At 32.3% G+C, this 18,983-nt stretch overlaps 1 protein-coding gene across 2 annotated transcripts; it reads left to right on the forward strand.

Moving 5' to 3' along the window:
* The first annotated feature begins 1,635 nt into the window (after nucleotides 1-1,635).
* Nucleotides 1,636-17,760, forward strand: LOC106474861 (zinc finger protein 226-like). 2 transcript variants are annotated; one of them, XM_013935558.2, is made up of 3 exons: nucleotides 1,636-1,753; nucleotides 8,256-8,405; nucleotides 15,193-17,760. In XM_013935558.2, the coding sequence occupies exons 2-3, from the start codon at nucleotides 8,297-8,299 to the stop codon at nucleotides 16,563-16,565; spliced, it is 1,482 nt and encodes a 493-aa protein (XP_013791012.2). In that variant the 5' UTR covers nucleotides 1,636-1,753; nucleotides 8,256-8,296; the 3' UTR covers nucleotides 16,566-17,760. The 2 variants fall into 2 exon arrangements, with proteins under 2 accessions (XP_013791012.2, XP_022258853.1); XM_022403145.1 differs by lacking the exon at nucleotides 8,256-8,405.
* The last annotated feature ends 1,223 nt before the right edge of the window (nucleotides 17,761-18,983 follow it).

The following is an 18,983-nucleotide window of genomic DNA, read 5'->3' on the forward strand; positions in this document are numbered from 1 at the left end:
CTTCTTGTTGCTTTTGCTGTTCTTGTATTGCTGCCATCAAGTCTGTTATGCTGTAGTTTGATTTGCCGCTTCTCGTTTCAATTTTTTTTTGTCCCACTCTCTGACACCAATTTGTTACGTCTCCGTTTGTTAACTGATTTTTCCGTAACTTCGTTCCGACAAAACTTTAACGACACAAGTCTTTACTTAATAAAACTGGTTTATTCTTTCCGAATATAACTTTACGATACACTTAATTTCAATATTCGCGCTAAAACAAACACTATAACGAACGAACGTTAACATGAACAATACCCTGTGACTGCAGTTCAATTACTCACTATCTACACACACATTATTCATTCCCGTCACGTTGTCACCCTCTTTCATATACCAGACTACCCTATATCTAGTAAATACTAGAGCATTCGCCAAGGTACAGGATAGTTCTAGAAAATAGGTGGCGCCACACCAGTCACGTGACCTCGATGACGCAACACTTGTATTTATAAGGTACCCCCTACTTCTACAAACCAAGTGAAACTTTTAAACTCTTACAAAGGCCTTTACTTTCATGAGTTTTCTAGATGTTTCATTATTATCAGGATTAACTGCTCTCTATAGCAAACATCTAAATTAAAACATTGAAAATATAGCTTAAAACACACTGCCAAAGTTATTTCATCAAAATTATACTTATTAATATTGTTAACACAGCGGAAGTCACGTGACTCTGGTAACACGTAATGAGTATCTAGAAGGTTCCTGAAGGCTCGAGTGTTTGGCAGACGCCCTCTATTTTGTATATATAAGACGGATAGATATTTGCAGACAGAGATAGAGACGGACAATTGAGTCAAGCGCGATAGTGACCGTAAATAAAGTGCGTGAATCGTTGTGAATTATAGCGTGTGTTTTAGTTAAAATGACTGTGGAAATTCTGTGTATTGCAAAGTTGTACTGAGAAAGAATAAACTAGTTTTATTTAAGAAAGGACTTTTATCGTTAAAGTTTCATCCGAAAGAAATTATACGGGAAATTAACAAACGAACACAGAGACGTAACAGTATTAATTCAAACTATGATAACCACAGTATCATCTTGTATTTATTGTAATTAAAACGGATTCTGTCATTTATTTACTCATCTCACCAAGTAATCTGCATCCCTTTATAAAGTAACAGTATCCACTTCAAAGTCAGCAACTCCCAAGTTTGATTTATTGACTATTCCTTCATCTGCAACTGATAAAGAACAAAGGTACTGACATTGAGTCCTGAGGTATCCTACATGTGACGTTTAATCTATTTTGACTGAATTCGCTTTATAACAACTCTCTGTCTTAAAATACTTTCTTCTATTCAGCCACTTTTCTACGTAATCAGTCAACTTGTCCCCCACACTTATAGATATATAAATATACATATTAAACAAACATTTTGTGTGGAACCTAGTCAAATGCTTTTGGAAAATTCAGATAGATTAGATTACCTTCTGAGATTATCGAACATTAAATGTTCATTCATAAGATACATGGAATAGAATATCAAATTATCAAACAAGTCTGTTAGAACAACGGAATCACTTTCGTTTTAAGTATGCCTGAACACCTGTAATCAGCAGGTGGCATGAGGAGCACGCGTAACTGAGTTTGAAACGAGTGGAAGTTTTACAGCCTTTAGTTTAGTCACAGATAGCCTTTCTACTTTTACAACTTACAAGATGTATTAATCTTTATTTATATTGCAACTTCGAGGTTAATAATATATGTCAGGTAAGAGCACTAACTCCCGAGATAACCTACTTGTGACATTAATCCAGTTTTGCTGAACTCCTTTATAAGTTTTATTAGCGTATAACATTAACAAGCCTCTGTTTTATTCCATCCTGACACTTTTCTAGTTTTACCGAATGACTAACCTTATAGCCCATACTTTTTTAAAATAAACCTCTTATGTGAAGTCTTGTTAAATGTTTTACAGGGATATATATCAAATTCACACCATTAACCTCTGGGATTCTTGAACGTTAAGAATAAGAGTTAATTCATCAGATGCACGGTAAAGAGTATCAACAGGTCTGTTACTGTTAGAACAATAGAATCACGTTCGTTTTGACTTTGAGCATGCCTAAATTATAGTAAATAGATGCGACCAATACTGGCAATAGATTAGTAGGTTGTACTTGTAGGAGTACTAGTAGAACGAAGCATACAAATTACAATGCCATAAAAAATTCACTAGTGCTATTTAATAATTAAAATTAGTTTGTGGTAGGAAAAGCAGTTAGGATTTATTACAGGATTATAAAACGTATGTGTATACGTATTCTTACTGTACTTTTAGTTTTATCTAGTTTTTGTTCTGTATTTGAATTGTTTAAGCATTTTTTCTTCATAATAATTATATAGTTTTAATAATATTATTATTAATACTTAAGCTAGTTAAGGTGTGTGTGTGAGGCCTTTTTAATACTAATACTAGTAAATACTAGGTGCATATGAAAGGTTATGACTGCTGTAGTAATTTGCTTATAATGCATGTTACATATTGTGCTTGTTTGTTAATTTCCGGTATAATTTCTTTCCGAGGAACTTCAGCAATACAAGTCCTTTCCAAATTAAAACTAGTTTATTCTTTCTTGATACAACTTTTTCTAATACACTGAATTGCTACAGTCACTTTAAACTTAACAACTTTATAATACACGCTATAAATCACAGTGATTCACAAACTTTACCTATGGTGCCTACTGTTCGCTTGACTCAATTATCTATGTATTCAATCCCACTGGTTTTTCTCACCAGGCTTATATACTAATAAAGAGGGCATCTAACAAACATTTGGACATTAGCGGGGTTCCTCGATAATTCGAAAAACTCCAATGCGCATGCTCTCAGCATAACTTGACTTCCGCTGTCATAACAATATTGTAGGAGATAATTATGAGTGCCATGGATAGTTATTGGTATTAGTGTACATCAAAACAGAGTAATACTACTAGTACTAGTTTCAACAACTATTTTCTAACACTCTTAAAAAAAATAATACTAACAACTAAATCCTTCTCTTGGTTTTTTTATTTACTTAATAATAATGTCTGTGATTCTATCACAAAAAAGTACATTAAAATCCTTTTAAAACTTCCATACACCACTAACTGTACAGTGTTAATGTTAAATTCTAGTGAGTGATTAAATAGGATTCAGATAAAATGGGAGCTTGATTTCCAATTTACAGGTTGTGAGTTCAAAACCTGTCACTGAACATGCTTGCCATTTCAGCCATAGGGCTATAACATAATATTTTGGGACAACACGGGACCTATTGGTCCATCTTGGCTGTTCCATCATCTAAACTAAACTAAAACTATTAATAAATAAATTAAAAGAAAAGATAAATTTACTTAAATTTACTGCCTCCACAATATTCAAAGACAACCCATTCCAAAGGCCAACCACCCAACATGAAGGTAAATACCATGTTGTCTGGGTAAATAGTAGCACAATAATTGGTGGTGTTGAATAGTTGCCTTCCCTCTACTTTAGTCTGTCATTTTTAATTTAAGGATGGCTAGTGTGGATAACTTTGTGCAAAATACAATAAACAAACAAATCCACCTTTAAGTTTAAGTGAGAATTTTAACACAATAAAAGTGTTGGATATACAAGATTTTTGGTGTAAGTGTTATTATTTGTTTTAGCGATTTAAGGTTTAATGATTATTTACTTTTCATAACAAGAGAGTTAAAAGCAATTATTTTAAAAGCGATAGTTATGACAGGTTTGGTTATGTAACTCTGTCCAATCATACATTGTGTTTGCAGTTGCATTGTTGTCTAGGCTTTACTAATATTGTTGATGTCACATTACTTAAATCTTCGATATTTTTTGAGGCCTCAGTGAATAAGGTATTTATATAGGTGGCTCACGAGTGCAAGTCAAGAAGAAGAAGTGAAGTAAAATAGAAAGAAAAAGTCAAGTTCAGTTTAGTCAGAAAATTAGTTAGTGAAAGAAAACATGAAGTTAGCAGGTGTGTGAGTGATTAGCCATAACAGGTAATATTCTAAAGTGAGTTTCACAGTTTAATAGAGATAAAGAGAATAATTTGTCTTGTCAAAGAGTGTTCTCAAGTAACTGAACCCATCTGTGTGGACTTTGACGAAAAGGAGACAATTATTTGAGGTTCAGGATACAACTGTGGTAATCCATGGGGTAGCATAAGTGAATTATTCACTGATTTGTATTGTGAGAAAAGAAGATAGAGAAAAATAATTCTTTTTGTCAATTGGATTCTAATGTAAATGAATCAGCCTGTGTGGACTTTTGACAAGAAAAGAGAATTATTTAGAGTTTTAGATAGAACTGTGATATCCTATAGTGTAAAGAATTTTTGTATGCATGTTTGACTTGTTTTGAATATATATAAATATATATTATTTTAAAACAATTGGATTATGTGCTGTCTGTTTATTGTTGACATTTATCACCAACAAGTCACAGAAACTTACTGTAGAAGAATCCTTAGCCCACTTATATTTAAAACCCTGATTAAAAGTAATACATTGAGGTTTAAAATTAATATTTACAGTTAAGCTTATGTATTGCATTTGTTCATTATCAGAACTAGCAGAAATGCCACCCTAAGGGTGGTTGTTTGTGTTAGTAATTACTAATTGTAATATTCATATCTCAATGAAAAAAATGTAGAAAATGTGAACATTTTCTATAAAAAAGGAATTTTCTGGGAAGTACTGCATGGGAAAAGTGTTTGGATTGTGCTGATATAATGTTTTTATAAATTAAAAGTGGTTCCTTTATTGAAAAACAATTTTTATTTTTCAAGAACTCTATATTTTTATTACTATATTTACAATAATGATGTAATCAAACCCTCATGCACAGTCCTAGTGAAAGTCATGTTCTTATTGTGTGGAAGTACTTTTATTTAAAATTGTGTTCTATTATAAAGAAATGGTTGTTGTACATACCACATTTATTTTTCTAATTGTCTGAATATTGAATACCCAAAGTTTGAATTTTTTTATGGATTTTTGTTTGTGGTGACATTCAATAGATAGTGCTATAGTGTATTTATTTTTCCTGACACATGTATAGATACATATATACACACTATGTACATTATAGTGAGATGGCAAACATTTTGTACAGATTTATTGAAACTAATATTTTCTTAACTTAGCTTTTTTGACTTATAAAAAAAGCCATAATTTGTACAAAAAATTCATTAAATTATTGTTGTGGCCTAAGCTTTTAAATATCTAGATTTTTGCATTGTTGGATACAAAGAGAGTTTTAGAATCAGTGTGATGTAGGCATGTGAACCCTCTTTATTTTTAACTAATGACTGTTTTGGGCCAAGGCACTTCTTTAGGTAGTCACTAAATTCAGTATAAAAACTAAATGAGAAACAAATACAAATGGCTGTAGCAGAATAAAGAAATAAACATGTTATACATTTCATTGTGTTTTCTTTAAATCACTCTTGTGTAGGTGAAAGATAATATAGTAAAATCCGGATAAATTAATAACATAAAATCAATTTGAGTGAATAAAGGAGTAGAAGTTAATTCAAAATAAGGTAAAGAATATACATTGAAATTCTTTTTTGCTGTTATTAAACCACTAGTTATAAAAACATAGGATATGAGAGAATATGTATAAAATTTAGGTTGCAGTAAACAACCTTCAAAAACAATAACAATTAGTCTGAAGAAAACACTAAATGATAGAAACGTACTTATTTAGTCTTGATGGGGAAAGAGTTCCTACAATATAAATAAGATGCTGTTCCTCATGTTCCCATGCAATGTTCAATTGAAGCAGAATTTAAGATAACTAACTTGAGATGTGAGAGGTTGTGTTTGTCTAGTTTTACAGTGCAATTTCCTTTATCAGATCTAGAAGTCATAATACTCATTTTTATTTAGATTTTTTAAAGCTGTAACATTATGGAACTTAAATTGATAAAGTTTTATATTTACACTTATAGTTCTTTACAGAAATATGAGCCATACCACTAATTTAAGTTCCAATATTACTAAAGGATTGACCAGATTTCCATCAAATAGGTTTATGTGACTGTAATTGAAAAAATTGTTCCAACTTCTGCAAAATGATCTTCCAACTTGGGCTTATTAGAAATACTAAATTTCAACCATGAGCTAAAACTCTTCTCAACATCATTCAAAACATACTTTGGGTAATTAATAATAACATTATTGGAATGTTGTATAAATGAACTTTTGCATAACTATTGCCTCAAATTATTTAATTTAAGCAGTTATTTTTTCCCTTTATAAAAATTTTGTGATCTAATGAAAGTTTTAAGTGTATAAAGTCCAAATGTCCTATTTTGTTTTCTAACAATTTAAATGCATCTATGGATAATCTTGATAAAAATTTCAATAACTCATGTTTTTGTTTAATTTTAAAATTTGGGTATTTGTTTTATTGTCTAAAGATTCAAAAATGATAAATTGAAACTTTAAAATTAAGAAACCAAGGAGTTAATTTTAATCATTTACATTCGTTACAAAAAACAATATGTAGTTTATTTTTTAAAAAAATTAAATGTATTCTTTGGCATTTCTAAATTGAGCTAATATGTTTTTACGGTATCTACTTTTAATAATATTAGCTATAGACTTGTTCTTAGAAAATCTTAAATATAACTTTTAATTCTTAAAAGACTATGGGCCACTTAATAATTCAGTTGTTAAACCTTCAACATTATTGCTTCAAGTTTTGTAATTTAACATGCTTAAATCCACCACCCTCATTCTTATCACTTATCTCAACCCAACTGAAAGTTAAATTTTGATGTTGCCAATGGTACAACCATGATCTGATAAAGGAAAGAAAAATTTAAAAAACTAATTATAACACAAAACAGACAAAATACTTTTATTTCAAATAACTAATTCATAAACTAGTATTAGATAGATTACATTATAAAATGCAGAAAATGTGGCATTCTGACTTACTAAATAAAGAAATAAAATTACATGAAACACCATAATATGAAAAAATTATATGAACTTAAAATTAAAACTTCCTTCTAAGGAAATTAAATAAAAAAAGATAGGAGGTTTGAGTTTTTAGTAGCTTTGCCATAACAAAAATAAGGTAGGTTTGGTTGAAGTGGGAATCAAATCACAAAGGCTGAACAAGCTTGAAATCAAAACAAAATTATAAGGCTAAATTTGGATACAGCACACACAGCTTATTTGGTAGCTGTGTGCATAACATCAAATATAATGTTGATATTTTGATTACTTGGGTAGTTGGAGTAATTGTAAATCCTAATTTTGATTAGTTGATTATATATCTTAAAATTGATTTCATCGTGATTTTGATTAATCAAATATTAGAATAATTTGACAGACTAATTTTGATTTGTTGGTTATTTTTGTCACAATCAATCATAATTTTAATCAATTGATTATTGGAATAATGAAAAAAGTAAGTTCTTCCTAACTTTTGAAGCCTAAGTGTTCATTGAAGAGATTCAATTGGTTAAGGGAATCATTGTTTTAAGGGGTCTGGGTAAAACCCCACCGCAGAATAATTTTCACCAATTTTGAGGAATTAAGAGACTCTTGGAGTCTTTTATTATATTTCAAAATATCTGGTATATTGCTGGATGACTTGATGGATTAATCTGTATAATCAGTTACCCATGAGCATTGATTACATTGAGTAATATTTCACATTGTGACTGTGTTTAGTTAGTCTAACAATTGATTAAGCAGTTGTCATGAAAATAATCATGATTTGAGGGTCTGCTAAGAATACTTACCACTGTCAATATTTTTGATATTTGTGCTTGCAATTCTTTGGCACCACCCACTGACAAGTTTGTTATTGTTTTCTTTTTGAACTGCTGACTAAAGAGAAATTAACTTGCTTGTAGCGTGCACTACCAACTTCATCTGCATCATGTTTTTATGACACCATGCTAATCAATTAACAAATACCTAAATCACCCAGCTTTATCCACAGTCACTACGTACATCTTTAAACCTCATGAATCTGTTGATAAGAATTGTCTTAGTATCTAACTTCACATTTTATTTCATAATCAGTGATGTTAGATAAAAAGTACTAGTAACAGATTTAGAGTAAAATTTGAAGGAAATGAAACTGATGAATTGGAAAGTTATCAAGGTAATGTGTATTTTTAGATTTGTATTTGTTAGAAACTGGAACCTTTTAGAATAATGCAAGTTTTAATTCTTTAACTGTTTCTCTGTAGTCTAACTGCAAGTTTTGATAAGAATATAAAGTGAAGGTCTGATGGAAGTGTTAAAGGTGAAAGTTGAACCTTTTTCTGGTGAAGAGCAGAATTCTTTGTTGGATATCAAAATGGTGAAAAATGAAGTAGAAACTTTTTCCATAACTAATAGTAAGTACATATATTTAGAACTTAAATACATTGTGTTCTTTCCAGTGTTTTTCTTTCTAAATATAGTGTGAATTTTACCTTATTTATTTTAGCAATGTACCTAAATTTTCCATCATTTATTGACAGACTGTGTTCTACATTGAATGTTTCTTATCCAACAAATATCTACCAGTAAAATTAGGTTGTATTCTATTGTTTATTTTGGTCTCTGATATGAGAAACCTGAATCCAGTGACATTGTTGCAGTTATATTCTGCACTATCACCTGTGCATTAAGTTTCAGCTATTGCTAGTAAAGCACTTTTTAACAACTCAAAATACATTTCTTCCATCTCAAAAACAAGGCCAATCATTGGTTTTTATTTGAGTGCTATGGGACAGTGACAACATGCATCATCTTTAGCAAGTTAGAACTGATTTAGTTCAGTGTAGCTACAGTATTGCAACTAAGCATTATGAATACATCAAGAAATCATAATATAAAAACTTGTCAGGCCACGTCAGTGAATTAGCAAGAACTAGCAATATTTAGTTAATTAAACAGTTTGAGTGAGCCATTTTGAGTAAGTAGCATCCAAGAGTTAAACACGAAACAAGCTTGAAGTCTGAAAGTATATTATGAAGTAATTACAGTAATTTAAACTTGAGGAAATAAAGAAAAGTTATTGATATTACATAAGAAATGAATTGTCAAATATCTATAATAAATAGTTTGCTTCAGTAATGGTGCACACAACTCTGCAAAACAAACATCTAAAGATTTTTACATATGCTAAAAAAAAGCCTTGAATAGAATTCCAAACTCAACATGTATTAACATGATTTACTCAACATATGGTTGATCATTATTTGACTTTTAGTAATGTTATACACCTCTGCAGAATACAGTTATTATTATCTTGTCCATCTACTGAAAAGGTTTTTGCAACTAGTACAAACCTAGGAGCTACAAGCCTGGCATGTATTAACAAAGACTGAGTAGCTTATAATGTAATAATCATTAGATTATAGCCCCATGCCAGTAGGAGAGGGACACAACATTCTTGCACAGTACACCTCTTAAGCAGTAGCATTACAACAAAGGCTCATTCTTTTCCTGCTTTGTTCAAATATGTTTTCTAAGAATTAATGGCAATTTCTGCTTATTATTTTACATTTTTGGTATTGTACAGAGTGTAGTCTTTCTTCCTTAATTTTCCTGAAAATAATAGTGAAAGATACTACATTTTAAAATATTTCTGTTATATTTTTGATTCAGTTATTTTGATTTGATTTTTCCTTCTAATCAAAGTTGTACTTTGGGACATGTGTTCCAGTATTTATGATACGGTTTCTTTGATAGTATAGTTTCCTGTTGTTTTTGTACAGGTTTCATTCAGTACAATGCTTTTCAATTTCATCATTACACACGTCAATGTAGATGTTTGTACCAAAGACTTGCCAGGCTAACACACACATGTATATATAACTCTGTAATTTTGTGGATCACAAGAATTATGAATTTGCATTTTTATGTTTCTGAAACTTTTCAACAAGAGTAATCCGGTACTGTAATGGTGGCTGGTAACCCTGATGGTCAGTGATGTTACCATCATTATGCATCAAGTAGCTGGTTGCATTCGTATTGAGGATCCATGATTCCCCATCTCCTACTTCTGTTATTTCAGTTGAGCCTACCCCATCTTTATAAGAGTTTGTTATAAGAAAAAAGTACTTTTTCTTCTGATTCCCTCTTCCTGATGAGGATCAGGTAATCCCACCTTTGTCCCTTATTGTCAGGTTTTGTATATGGACTGGGATTCTTTTAGAGTAGGTGTCTGTGACTTCTTGTCAATGAATTTAAACAATAAACGGACAGCACACAATCCACTTGTTTTAAAATAATATATATATTCATTACATTACTGGTTATCACAGTTTTATCTAAAATTCTAAATAATTCTCTTTTACTTCAAAAGTCCACACAGGCTGGATCAATTACTTTCAAACCCACTTTTCTATCTCCGTTTCTCACAATACAGTATGCAAAACTTTCACTTTAGAAATCACCATTATAACTATTGGTTACCACAGTTGTATCTAGAGCTTTAAATAATTGTCTCCTTTTCATCAAAATCCACACAGGTGAGTTCAATTACTTTAGAACACCCTTTAACAATATAAATTATTATTCTTTATCTCTGATGTTACAATACCACTGCGAAACTCACTTTAGATATTTCCCATTGCAACTAAATTAACATCACACAGTCAAACTTCACTTTCACAAACTTAGCTCTTACTAACTTACTTCTGTATTTGTAACACACGACAGAAAAGTTTAGAAATATCTAACCCTCTAGTAGCAACAATATTACAAAAGCCTAGTACAACAATTAAACTGCATACACAATGTACATACCTAACAAACTTATCACAACTATCACTTTTAAAATAATTAACATTTAATTAAGACCTTGTTATGAAAACTAAACAATAAATCAATATTAAATCACTAAACAAACCAAATAACTCTTAAACTAAACAGGTTTGTATATCCAACAATAAGCTCCTCTTCAACAAAAATATTTATAATATTTTTATACTATATACAAAGAGTATATATAGTCTGCCTCATATAGTCTGCCTCAACATTTGCAGTTCCCTTGTTGGTCTCTCTTCTCACAGGGTATCTGGTAGGGCTTCACCTTAACAGGATCCCTTGTCTTTGTCTTGATCTTGTGTTGACTGATCTATCTGTATATTGGCATAGTATATCTTGTACCTTTTTCTTCTGCTTTCTTCACTTATGTTGACATCCTTGTACGTCTCATCTCCACCCGGTGGTCAAGGGTCTTGTAGGTCTTTATCTTCTATACAGAGCTCTAGATAAGGATGCATACTGTGTATTCACACATATTTTTCTCAAAAAACATATTATACATCAGATCTAGGCATATAAAAAGGCTTTGAAAATTGGTCCGGTATGGATTTACTGTCTTTATTTGGCATAAATTTATGTAAGCTAATTGAGCAGGCATGACTGGTTTCCAACAATCCAGGTAAGTATGACATGCTGCTTCGGTTTTTATGGAACCCAGTTCAGTCTGATGCAATCAGAGACAGCAAAAGCTTATTGATTTTTATCCACTTTATCAAGCACTCATGACACACAAATGACAAAAATGTTGTCTCATCAACAGCTTAGTGTGCAACCAGGATGATTTAAAAAGAATTATGCGACAAATACGAGCTCACTGTACAAATATTTCACTCGAGATGATAAAACTGAAGACATTGCAAAGATCATTTGCAAAATAGTAAATGATCTCATCATTGCTTGCACTGAACTTGGTGATCAAACAGCAAAGAAACACCCTGGAACTACTGTTTCTGAAAAGACAAATCTGTCTTGGAAGAAACAATTTTTATGGTTAATGGTGGTTGGTGAAGGGGTAGATAAGAGACTGAAGTGCAGTATTTGCATAGAGAGAAAGTGAGAAGCATATGGGTGAATGAGGGATCACCTAATATTCAGAAGAACATTATTGAGAGGCATGGGCTGTCTTCAGGACACCGACAGAGCAAAAAAGGTTTACTGAAGGAATCTGGGGACAAGAGTAAAATGTATGACAATGATGTTTACAAGGAAGATAATTCAATCTCTGTATCAGATGATGACAGTAAATTTTTTCATACAATCTTTTATGTACCAAAGGAAGAGTTGCCATCTGTTAAAGTCAACAGTTTAGTTGAGTTACAGAATTTGAATGGAGCAAATATCAAATATAAGGATTTAAGCTATGTAACAATAGATGATATACAGTCTTGTATAAGTAGAGTTATTCAGAGGTCACTTATAGAAGAAATCCTTCAGTCCGAGACATATGCAATAGTGATAGATGAAAGCACAGATTTATCAATACAGAAACATCAGTATGTATAAGGTATGTGAAGAATGGTGAAGCAGTAACAAAGCTCTTAACAAGTGTAGCCACTGAGGATGGAAAAGCTCACACCATTGTCAGTCACCTGATAAAGTGCCTCACTAACCTCAGGTTTGACCCAGCTAAGATTGTTTTTCTAGCAACAGATGGTGCATAAACAGTGACAGGTAAAAAGACAGATGTTGGTGTGCAGATGAAATCAAAGTACTGCCCATCACCTAAACTTAGCTGTGACAGATTCAATTAAACAGTTGGACACACTCAAGACATTTAGAGATAATTTTAACTCTTTGTATTATTTCATGAGTGAGTTAAGTAACCACACTTAAAAACTCAATAGTATTCAAAAACTTTTAGGTGAGCCTGAACTTACAGTAAAAGAGCTACGTAGCATAAGATGGCTTGGGCTTTAAACTGCTATTGATGCTGTGTATGAGAGTTATAACTCCATTCTGGTTACCCTTTCAAATGCCCCCCAGTGGCATAGCTGTATGTCTGCGGACTTACAAAGCTAGAATCCGGGTTTTGATACCCGTGGTGGGCAGAGCATTGATAGCCCATCTTGTAGCTTTGTGCTTAATTACAAACAAATAAACCCTTTCAAAATTTGCAGAAGAGAAAAATGCTACTATCCATGGTTTGCACAAATACTTTTAAGAATATAAGACAGTGATGCTGGTGTCATTTATGCTACATATTGATGATGTTCTTGCTATGCTTAGAGAGAAGTTACAAAAACAAAAGTGATGGAAGCAACAATAGCTAAGTTGGATTTTCTAGAATCAGGAGATGGAAATGCTGTAAAGAGCTTTAGAGACTACATAGAATTTAGAGAATAAGGAAAAACTAATGCTTTTATGAATGGACAAAAACTAAAGAAGTACTCTGTAAACATTGAAAGTGAATTGTCAAACCTGAAAAAGAGGTATATATCAAGTCTAAAAAAAATTTAAAATAGGTTCAAGAAAGAAGACAGTGAGATTTTTAAAGACTTTAGCCAGATGCTGGAACCAGTGGTGGTAAATTTGGCAGGTACTGGTAAAAGTGAAGAAGCTCTTGAGACTCTTGCACTGTTATATGGAACTGACCTAACAGTAAATGTTGTTTATGGCAGTCTCCAGGAGGAGGATGAACAAAGAGAAGAACAAAAACAAGTCAGCAAACTCTTAGACAAAGAAAAGCTCAAGCATGAATGGTCCATGCCAAAAGGTATGATTTCAGGCTCACACAAACATTTACCTACTCAGAGTCTGTGCCAGAGGGTTATACAATTGCATAAAGAATTGATGCCCGAGTTTGCAAAGCTGAGTGCAATAGCACTATGTATAGCTGTAACAAGTGTTGAGTGTGAAAGGAGTTTCAGTGACCAAAATAGAATATAGAACAAATACAGATGTTCATTAAAAGTAGAAACTCTAGACAGTCTTTTGAATATTCAAATGAGTAGTATAACATTATCAAATTATGATCCAGTTAGAGCAGTCAGGCTAAGGGTTACAAAAAAGAAAAGGAGGAGTGCTTCAGCTTCCATAGGAGTTGTTGAACAAGTACAATATATTAGTATAACATGGAATCATGTGAAAGTTTTTGAAGTTAAAAGGTTAACGTTCTTGGTAATCATGCACAGAAAGTACTGGAATCTTTTAAATCTAGTCACAGTTCAGGGTGTATTATTTAGCAGAGACAGAGCTGTAAAAGACTTAAGACACAAGTGCAAAGATACTAGTCAGTTATAAACACAGTTATTCATATTCAGTCAGCTGTGATGTAAAGACTTAAGCTGGTCATATCAGATTTTGAGCAGGTCAGTCAAACAACACAGACCAGTTTTGTGATATAGGACTTTAAGAAAGAATGGCTTTTTTCTACCTTTAGACAGAAGACTACCTCTATGTGGCAAAGCAATGTCAAGGTAATGATTTGTACATATACCTTTTTTTCTCCTTAAGGGAAAAATATTTACATATTATAAAGCCTAAGCCTTTGGCATACATAAGAAGAATTTGTACCTTAAGGAGAAAAAAATTGGATTGTTTTAAATACTCATTGAAATGTTGCTTTTCAGCATTGAGTTGGATTTCTGGGAGTAAATACTTATCGACCTAAAATCTTATCTAGAGCTCTGTCTATAACGAAGTCACTGTCTTCAGGTTCTGCGTCTATGACATCTACACCTGCCATGTCCAGCTGTGCCCATGATGTCTTCTTCCCTCTCAAAGTACCTCTTTATCAGATTGGTGGGATAGATCTTCCCATCTACTTTCACTTTATAGTACATTCTATTGATAATTTCCTGTACTTCAAAAGGTCCTTTCCACTGCAGGGTGAGTTTGTTGTTGTCTGTGAGTAGAAGAACTAAGGCCTTCTGTCCTTCTTTGAAATGTCGACCCTTGGTCTACGTGGCAAAAAAATGCTTCTGCTTTCCTTTGACATTTTTAGCTTACCCAGTAGAATTGCTTTGATACGGTACAGAGCAAAGAGGATGTGTTACCTTTATATAATTATGGTAGTATACTCTTATGTTGATTGCATCATATATTATGTGTAAAGGTGAGAGATGTTTCAAAAATGTTATACATGCACAAAACATTTTTGGGACTGTCACTGAGGTTCTAGCCATTTCTTATATGGAGGGGTGAATATCTATCATAAATACACTTGAGGTGAGAAAAATGTTAACTTTCATCTTTACATCTGTTATTTAATGTGTATAATTATTCTTCAGTTTTGGTATCCATATGTTTGTTTTGGTTACATCTGACTGTATCCAAGTACATAGAAGTTTATCAATAAAAGTAGTGTATGATGTATTTAGTATTAACTGTTTGCTTTGTTTGTTATATCATATATTTTGATTTTAGATATAAAGACTGATGAGAACATCTGTTGTGGAAGTCTGTTTCCTGATCACGTTTCAAAACAAGAAAATCCACTTACTGAAGTTGTCAACTCCCCAAAATCAAACAGTGGTGTGTGTGGAAAAACATATTTAAGTTCAAGTAACCTAAGTCGGTCTAACATAGTTCATGATGGTGACAAACCATACAGTTGTGAATATTGTGGAAAACAATATGAAACAAATTGCAGATTAAAAATACATCATAGAATACACACTGGAGAGAAGCCATATAGTTGTGCAGCTTGTGGAATATCATTTCGAACAAATAGTGAATTAAAAATACATCAGATAATACATACTGGAGAGAAATTACACAGTTGTGCAGTTTGTGGAAAACATTTTCTAACAAAATGGAAACTAAAACATCATGAGAAGATACACACTGGGGAGAAACCATATAGCTGTGTAGCGTGTGGCAAAAAATTTATATCAAACTATGACATAAAAATGCATGAGAGAGTACACACTGGGGAGAAACCATACAATTGCCTAGTGTGTGGCAAAAGATTTAAGTATAGTTCTACAGTAAATATACATATGAGAATACACACTGGGGAGAAACCATACAGTTGTATAATATGTGGCAAAAAATTTAGAACAAGTGGTGAACTGAAATATCATGAAAGGATACACACTGGGGAGAAACTACACATTTGTGTAGTGTGTGGCAAAGAATTTGTAACAAGTAGAGAACTGAAAAGTCATGAAGGAGTACACGCTGATGAGAAACCATACATCTGTGTAGTATGTGGAAAAGACTTTCAAATAATGGGTAGCCTAAAAATACATGAAACAAGACACACTGGGGAGAAACCATACAGTTGTCTAGTGTGTGGCAAAAATTTTAAAACAAGTGGTGATCTTAAAATTCATGAGAAAATACATAGTGGGCAGAAACCATTCAGCTGTCTAGTTTGTAGCAAAAAGTTTATATCAAGTGGTAATCTTAAAAGGCATGAGAGAGTACACACTGGAGAGAAACCATACGTATGTGAAGTGTGTGGCAAAGAATTTGGAACAATGGGTAGCCTAAAAAGACATGAGACAGTACACACTGGAGAGAAACCGTACAGTTGTATAACATGTAGTAAAGATTTTGTAACAAAGGCAAACCTAAAACAACATGAGAAAATACACACTGGGGAGAAACCATACAGTTGTGTGGTTTGTTTCAAAAAATTTAGAACAAATAGTTATCTAAAACAACATGGGAAGATTCACACTCAGAAAAAACTATATGGTTGTGATGTTTGTGGAAAAAAGTTTGAAATAAAACTTCAACTAAAGAAACATGAGAAGATTCACAGTGTGGGTGGTAATGATGCAGTATTGTAGTGGGTGGCAAAGAATTTAGAACAAAGAGTTACCTGAATTAACATGGAAAGAGACCTTAAAGTTGTCAGGGGTATAGTAAGGGGAAAGGATTTTTAAATCTGGAATGGCACATTCTGGTGACTTTTTATTGCATATATAATCTATTGAGAATTTAATACACAGGCTACATAAAGTATTGTTAAAATTTGCATTTTGATCACTGGCTTTTTTTTTTTTGAGAAAACAATCAGTGTTGAGAGGCCTTTTTGAAATCCTGGCAAACATGTTGTTCACTTGTTTTGCATTGATTTCTGTGACAGAAACAGCTATGAGTAGTGTCACAATGAAAATTTGACAGTTTTTTGTGTCTCCATGGTCAGTGGAAAGATCTATTCTGAAAGCAGACAGAAAGATATTGAAAGCATCTGCTCTTGTTGCTCATGTGGTTTTGCACAAAGACTGTATTTTTCCATCTCTTCATGCCTGATAGGATCGCTGTTAAGATTTTTATGAAAATTTAACAGATGTTTTACTGAATAATTCAAAACCAACCCAATCTTTTGCATGGTTTTCATCAAGTTTCATGCATATGGCTTTTGTGACACATGGATGATACCAAGGTTGAGGTAATGAGCCTTGTACTACTCATAAACTGCTCTAAGAAAGATTTTCCTCACTCGGGCTTGAACGCCCCTATCTTTATACCCCAGACACAGGCACTGTCATATCCCTGGTCTCTCATTTTGTTTATGTTGACACCTGCATTACATATCTGTGATAGAAAGAAACCTGTAAAGCCTCGTCCATAGTTGAATATCTCTCTGTAAAAACAGGAAATCTTCTAGCATTTGGTTTTCACCCATGTTAAAAGTATCGAACACAGGGCCATCTGACCAGTAGTTGCTGCATCAGTTACCTCATCAATCCAAAATGATAGGTGTGATTGATGCCAAAATGATGCATTTCTTAATCATGTTTTCACAAATTCTAATCATCTCGTTCTGTATATTTGGAAATGTGTACTTTGAGAATCAAATGATCTATAAAAATTGGCTTGTGTCTTGATAATTAAACAAAAATTGCTGAAACTTTCTTTGTGTAACCTATGGGCTTATTTCTATTTGCTACATAAAACTACAGTGTCAACAGTACTTTAAAGTACCTGTCAGTTTTTTTCTACAACAATGCATACATTGCCTTTGTTCTTACCTGTCCTAATATAAATGAAGTTCGGCACAGTCTCCGACGATCAGATGAACCATCGACTTACCGTGTTGCATATGATCTTCGTGATGTTACTCCAGTCACTCAGTGGATTTGTTGTAAGCAGTTTAAAAGTGTATCTATAAAATTTGTCGAATAAACGCAATCAATTACATGCATCCGACGTGCTAACAAGAATAAATACATTATACACAACCTGTTAGCGTTGCACGTTGTAAATGTATGTGTATGTATGAAACAAATCATAGATTGATTTGAAAAAAAGGACCACCAATATTACTATTATGTATCACGTAAAACACTGACTGAAACTTTTCACTGACGCCATTGAAGAGAAAGATCTCTTCGACGTATTGCGTAAACTGAATTGGCAAAAATTGCGCATATTTTAATATTACATTAACGTCATTTATTGATAAACAAATTGATATCTCCCGTTCTAAAATAATCTAGATCTATCACCAGAGAAGTTGCGTTTTATTTATTGTTTTACGAAATCTGCGCCAATGACTTTGGTATAAGTTAGACCTATGAAGTATTATTATATGTCTTGGTATAAATGTTTGTCATGGTTATTAAACAAATACATCTTATCCAGAATCGTTAGTTACAAAATTATACAGGTGGCTTCAGAACTTAAGAATTCGTGTTTTATTCTTAATCATTATATACTATTTACCTGGTTGAAAATTATGCCAAATTTCCCATTTTTATGTTACTAAAGTCATGCGTTGGTTTATCACCATGACAGATCTTGCGATAATATCGACATACGGTGGATCTGAATTGTCCGAAGCCATGATTTGGAAAATTACCATCTTATAAACAAATCATTCGTATACAAAATACAATTATGCAGTAAAATAGTGATACGTATAAGGGTAAATTACTTGTGTATTCTGTGCTTATGCTGCCAAAATGTAATTAGGCGTAATGAAATTTGTCATATAGAAGAATTTTATTACTCTTTTGTTTGATATTTTGTATCAAAGACAATTCATACCAGAGGGGAAATAGAAAACACGTTCCATTGTATTTCAATGAAAATTTTATAAATATCAAAATTGTTATTCGTATGTAATAAATATTTTGGGTAAAAATGTGTTTCAGTGCTTTCTCAACATCTTCTATTTTGTAAATCATTTAAATATAAAAGTTGATCTCCATATAAAGGAAATTTTCAATAGAAAAGGTACCGTTACAATCTGTATACTT

The sequence above is a fragment of the Limulus polyphemus genome, unplaced genomic scaffold (genome assembly GCF_000517525.1).
Source record: "Limulus polyphemus unplaced genomic scaffold, Limulus_polyphemus-2.1.2 Scaffold7783, whole genome shotgun sequence".
Classification (NCBI taxonomy): Eukaryota; Metazoa; Arthropoda; class Merostomata; order Xiphosura; family Limulidae; genus Limulus; species Limulus polyphemus.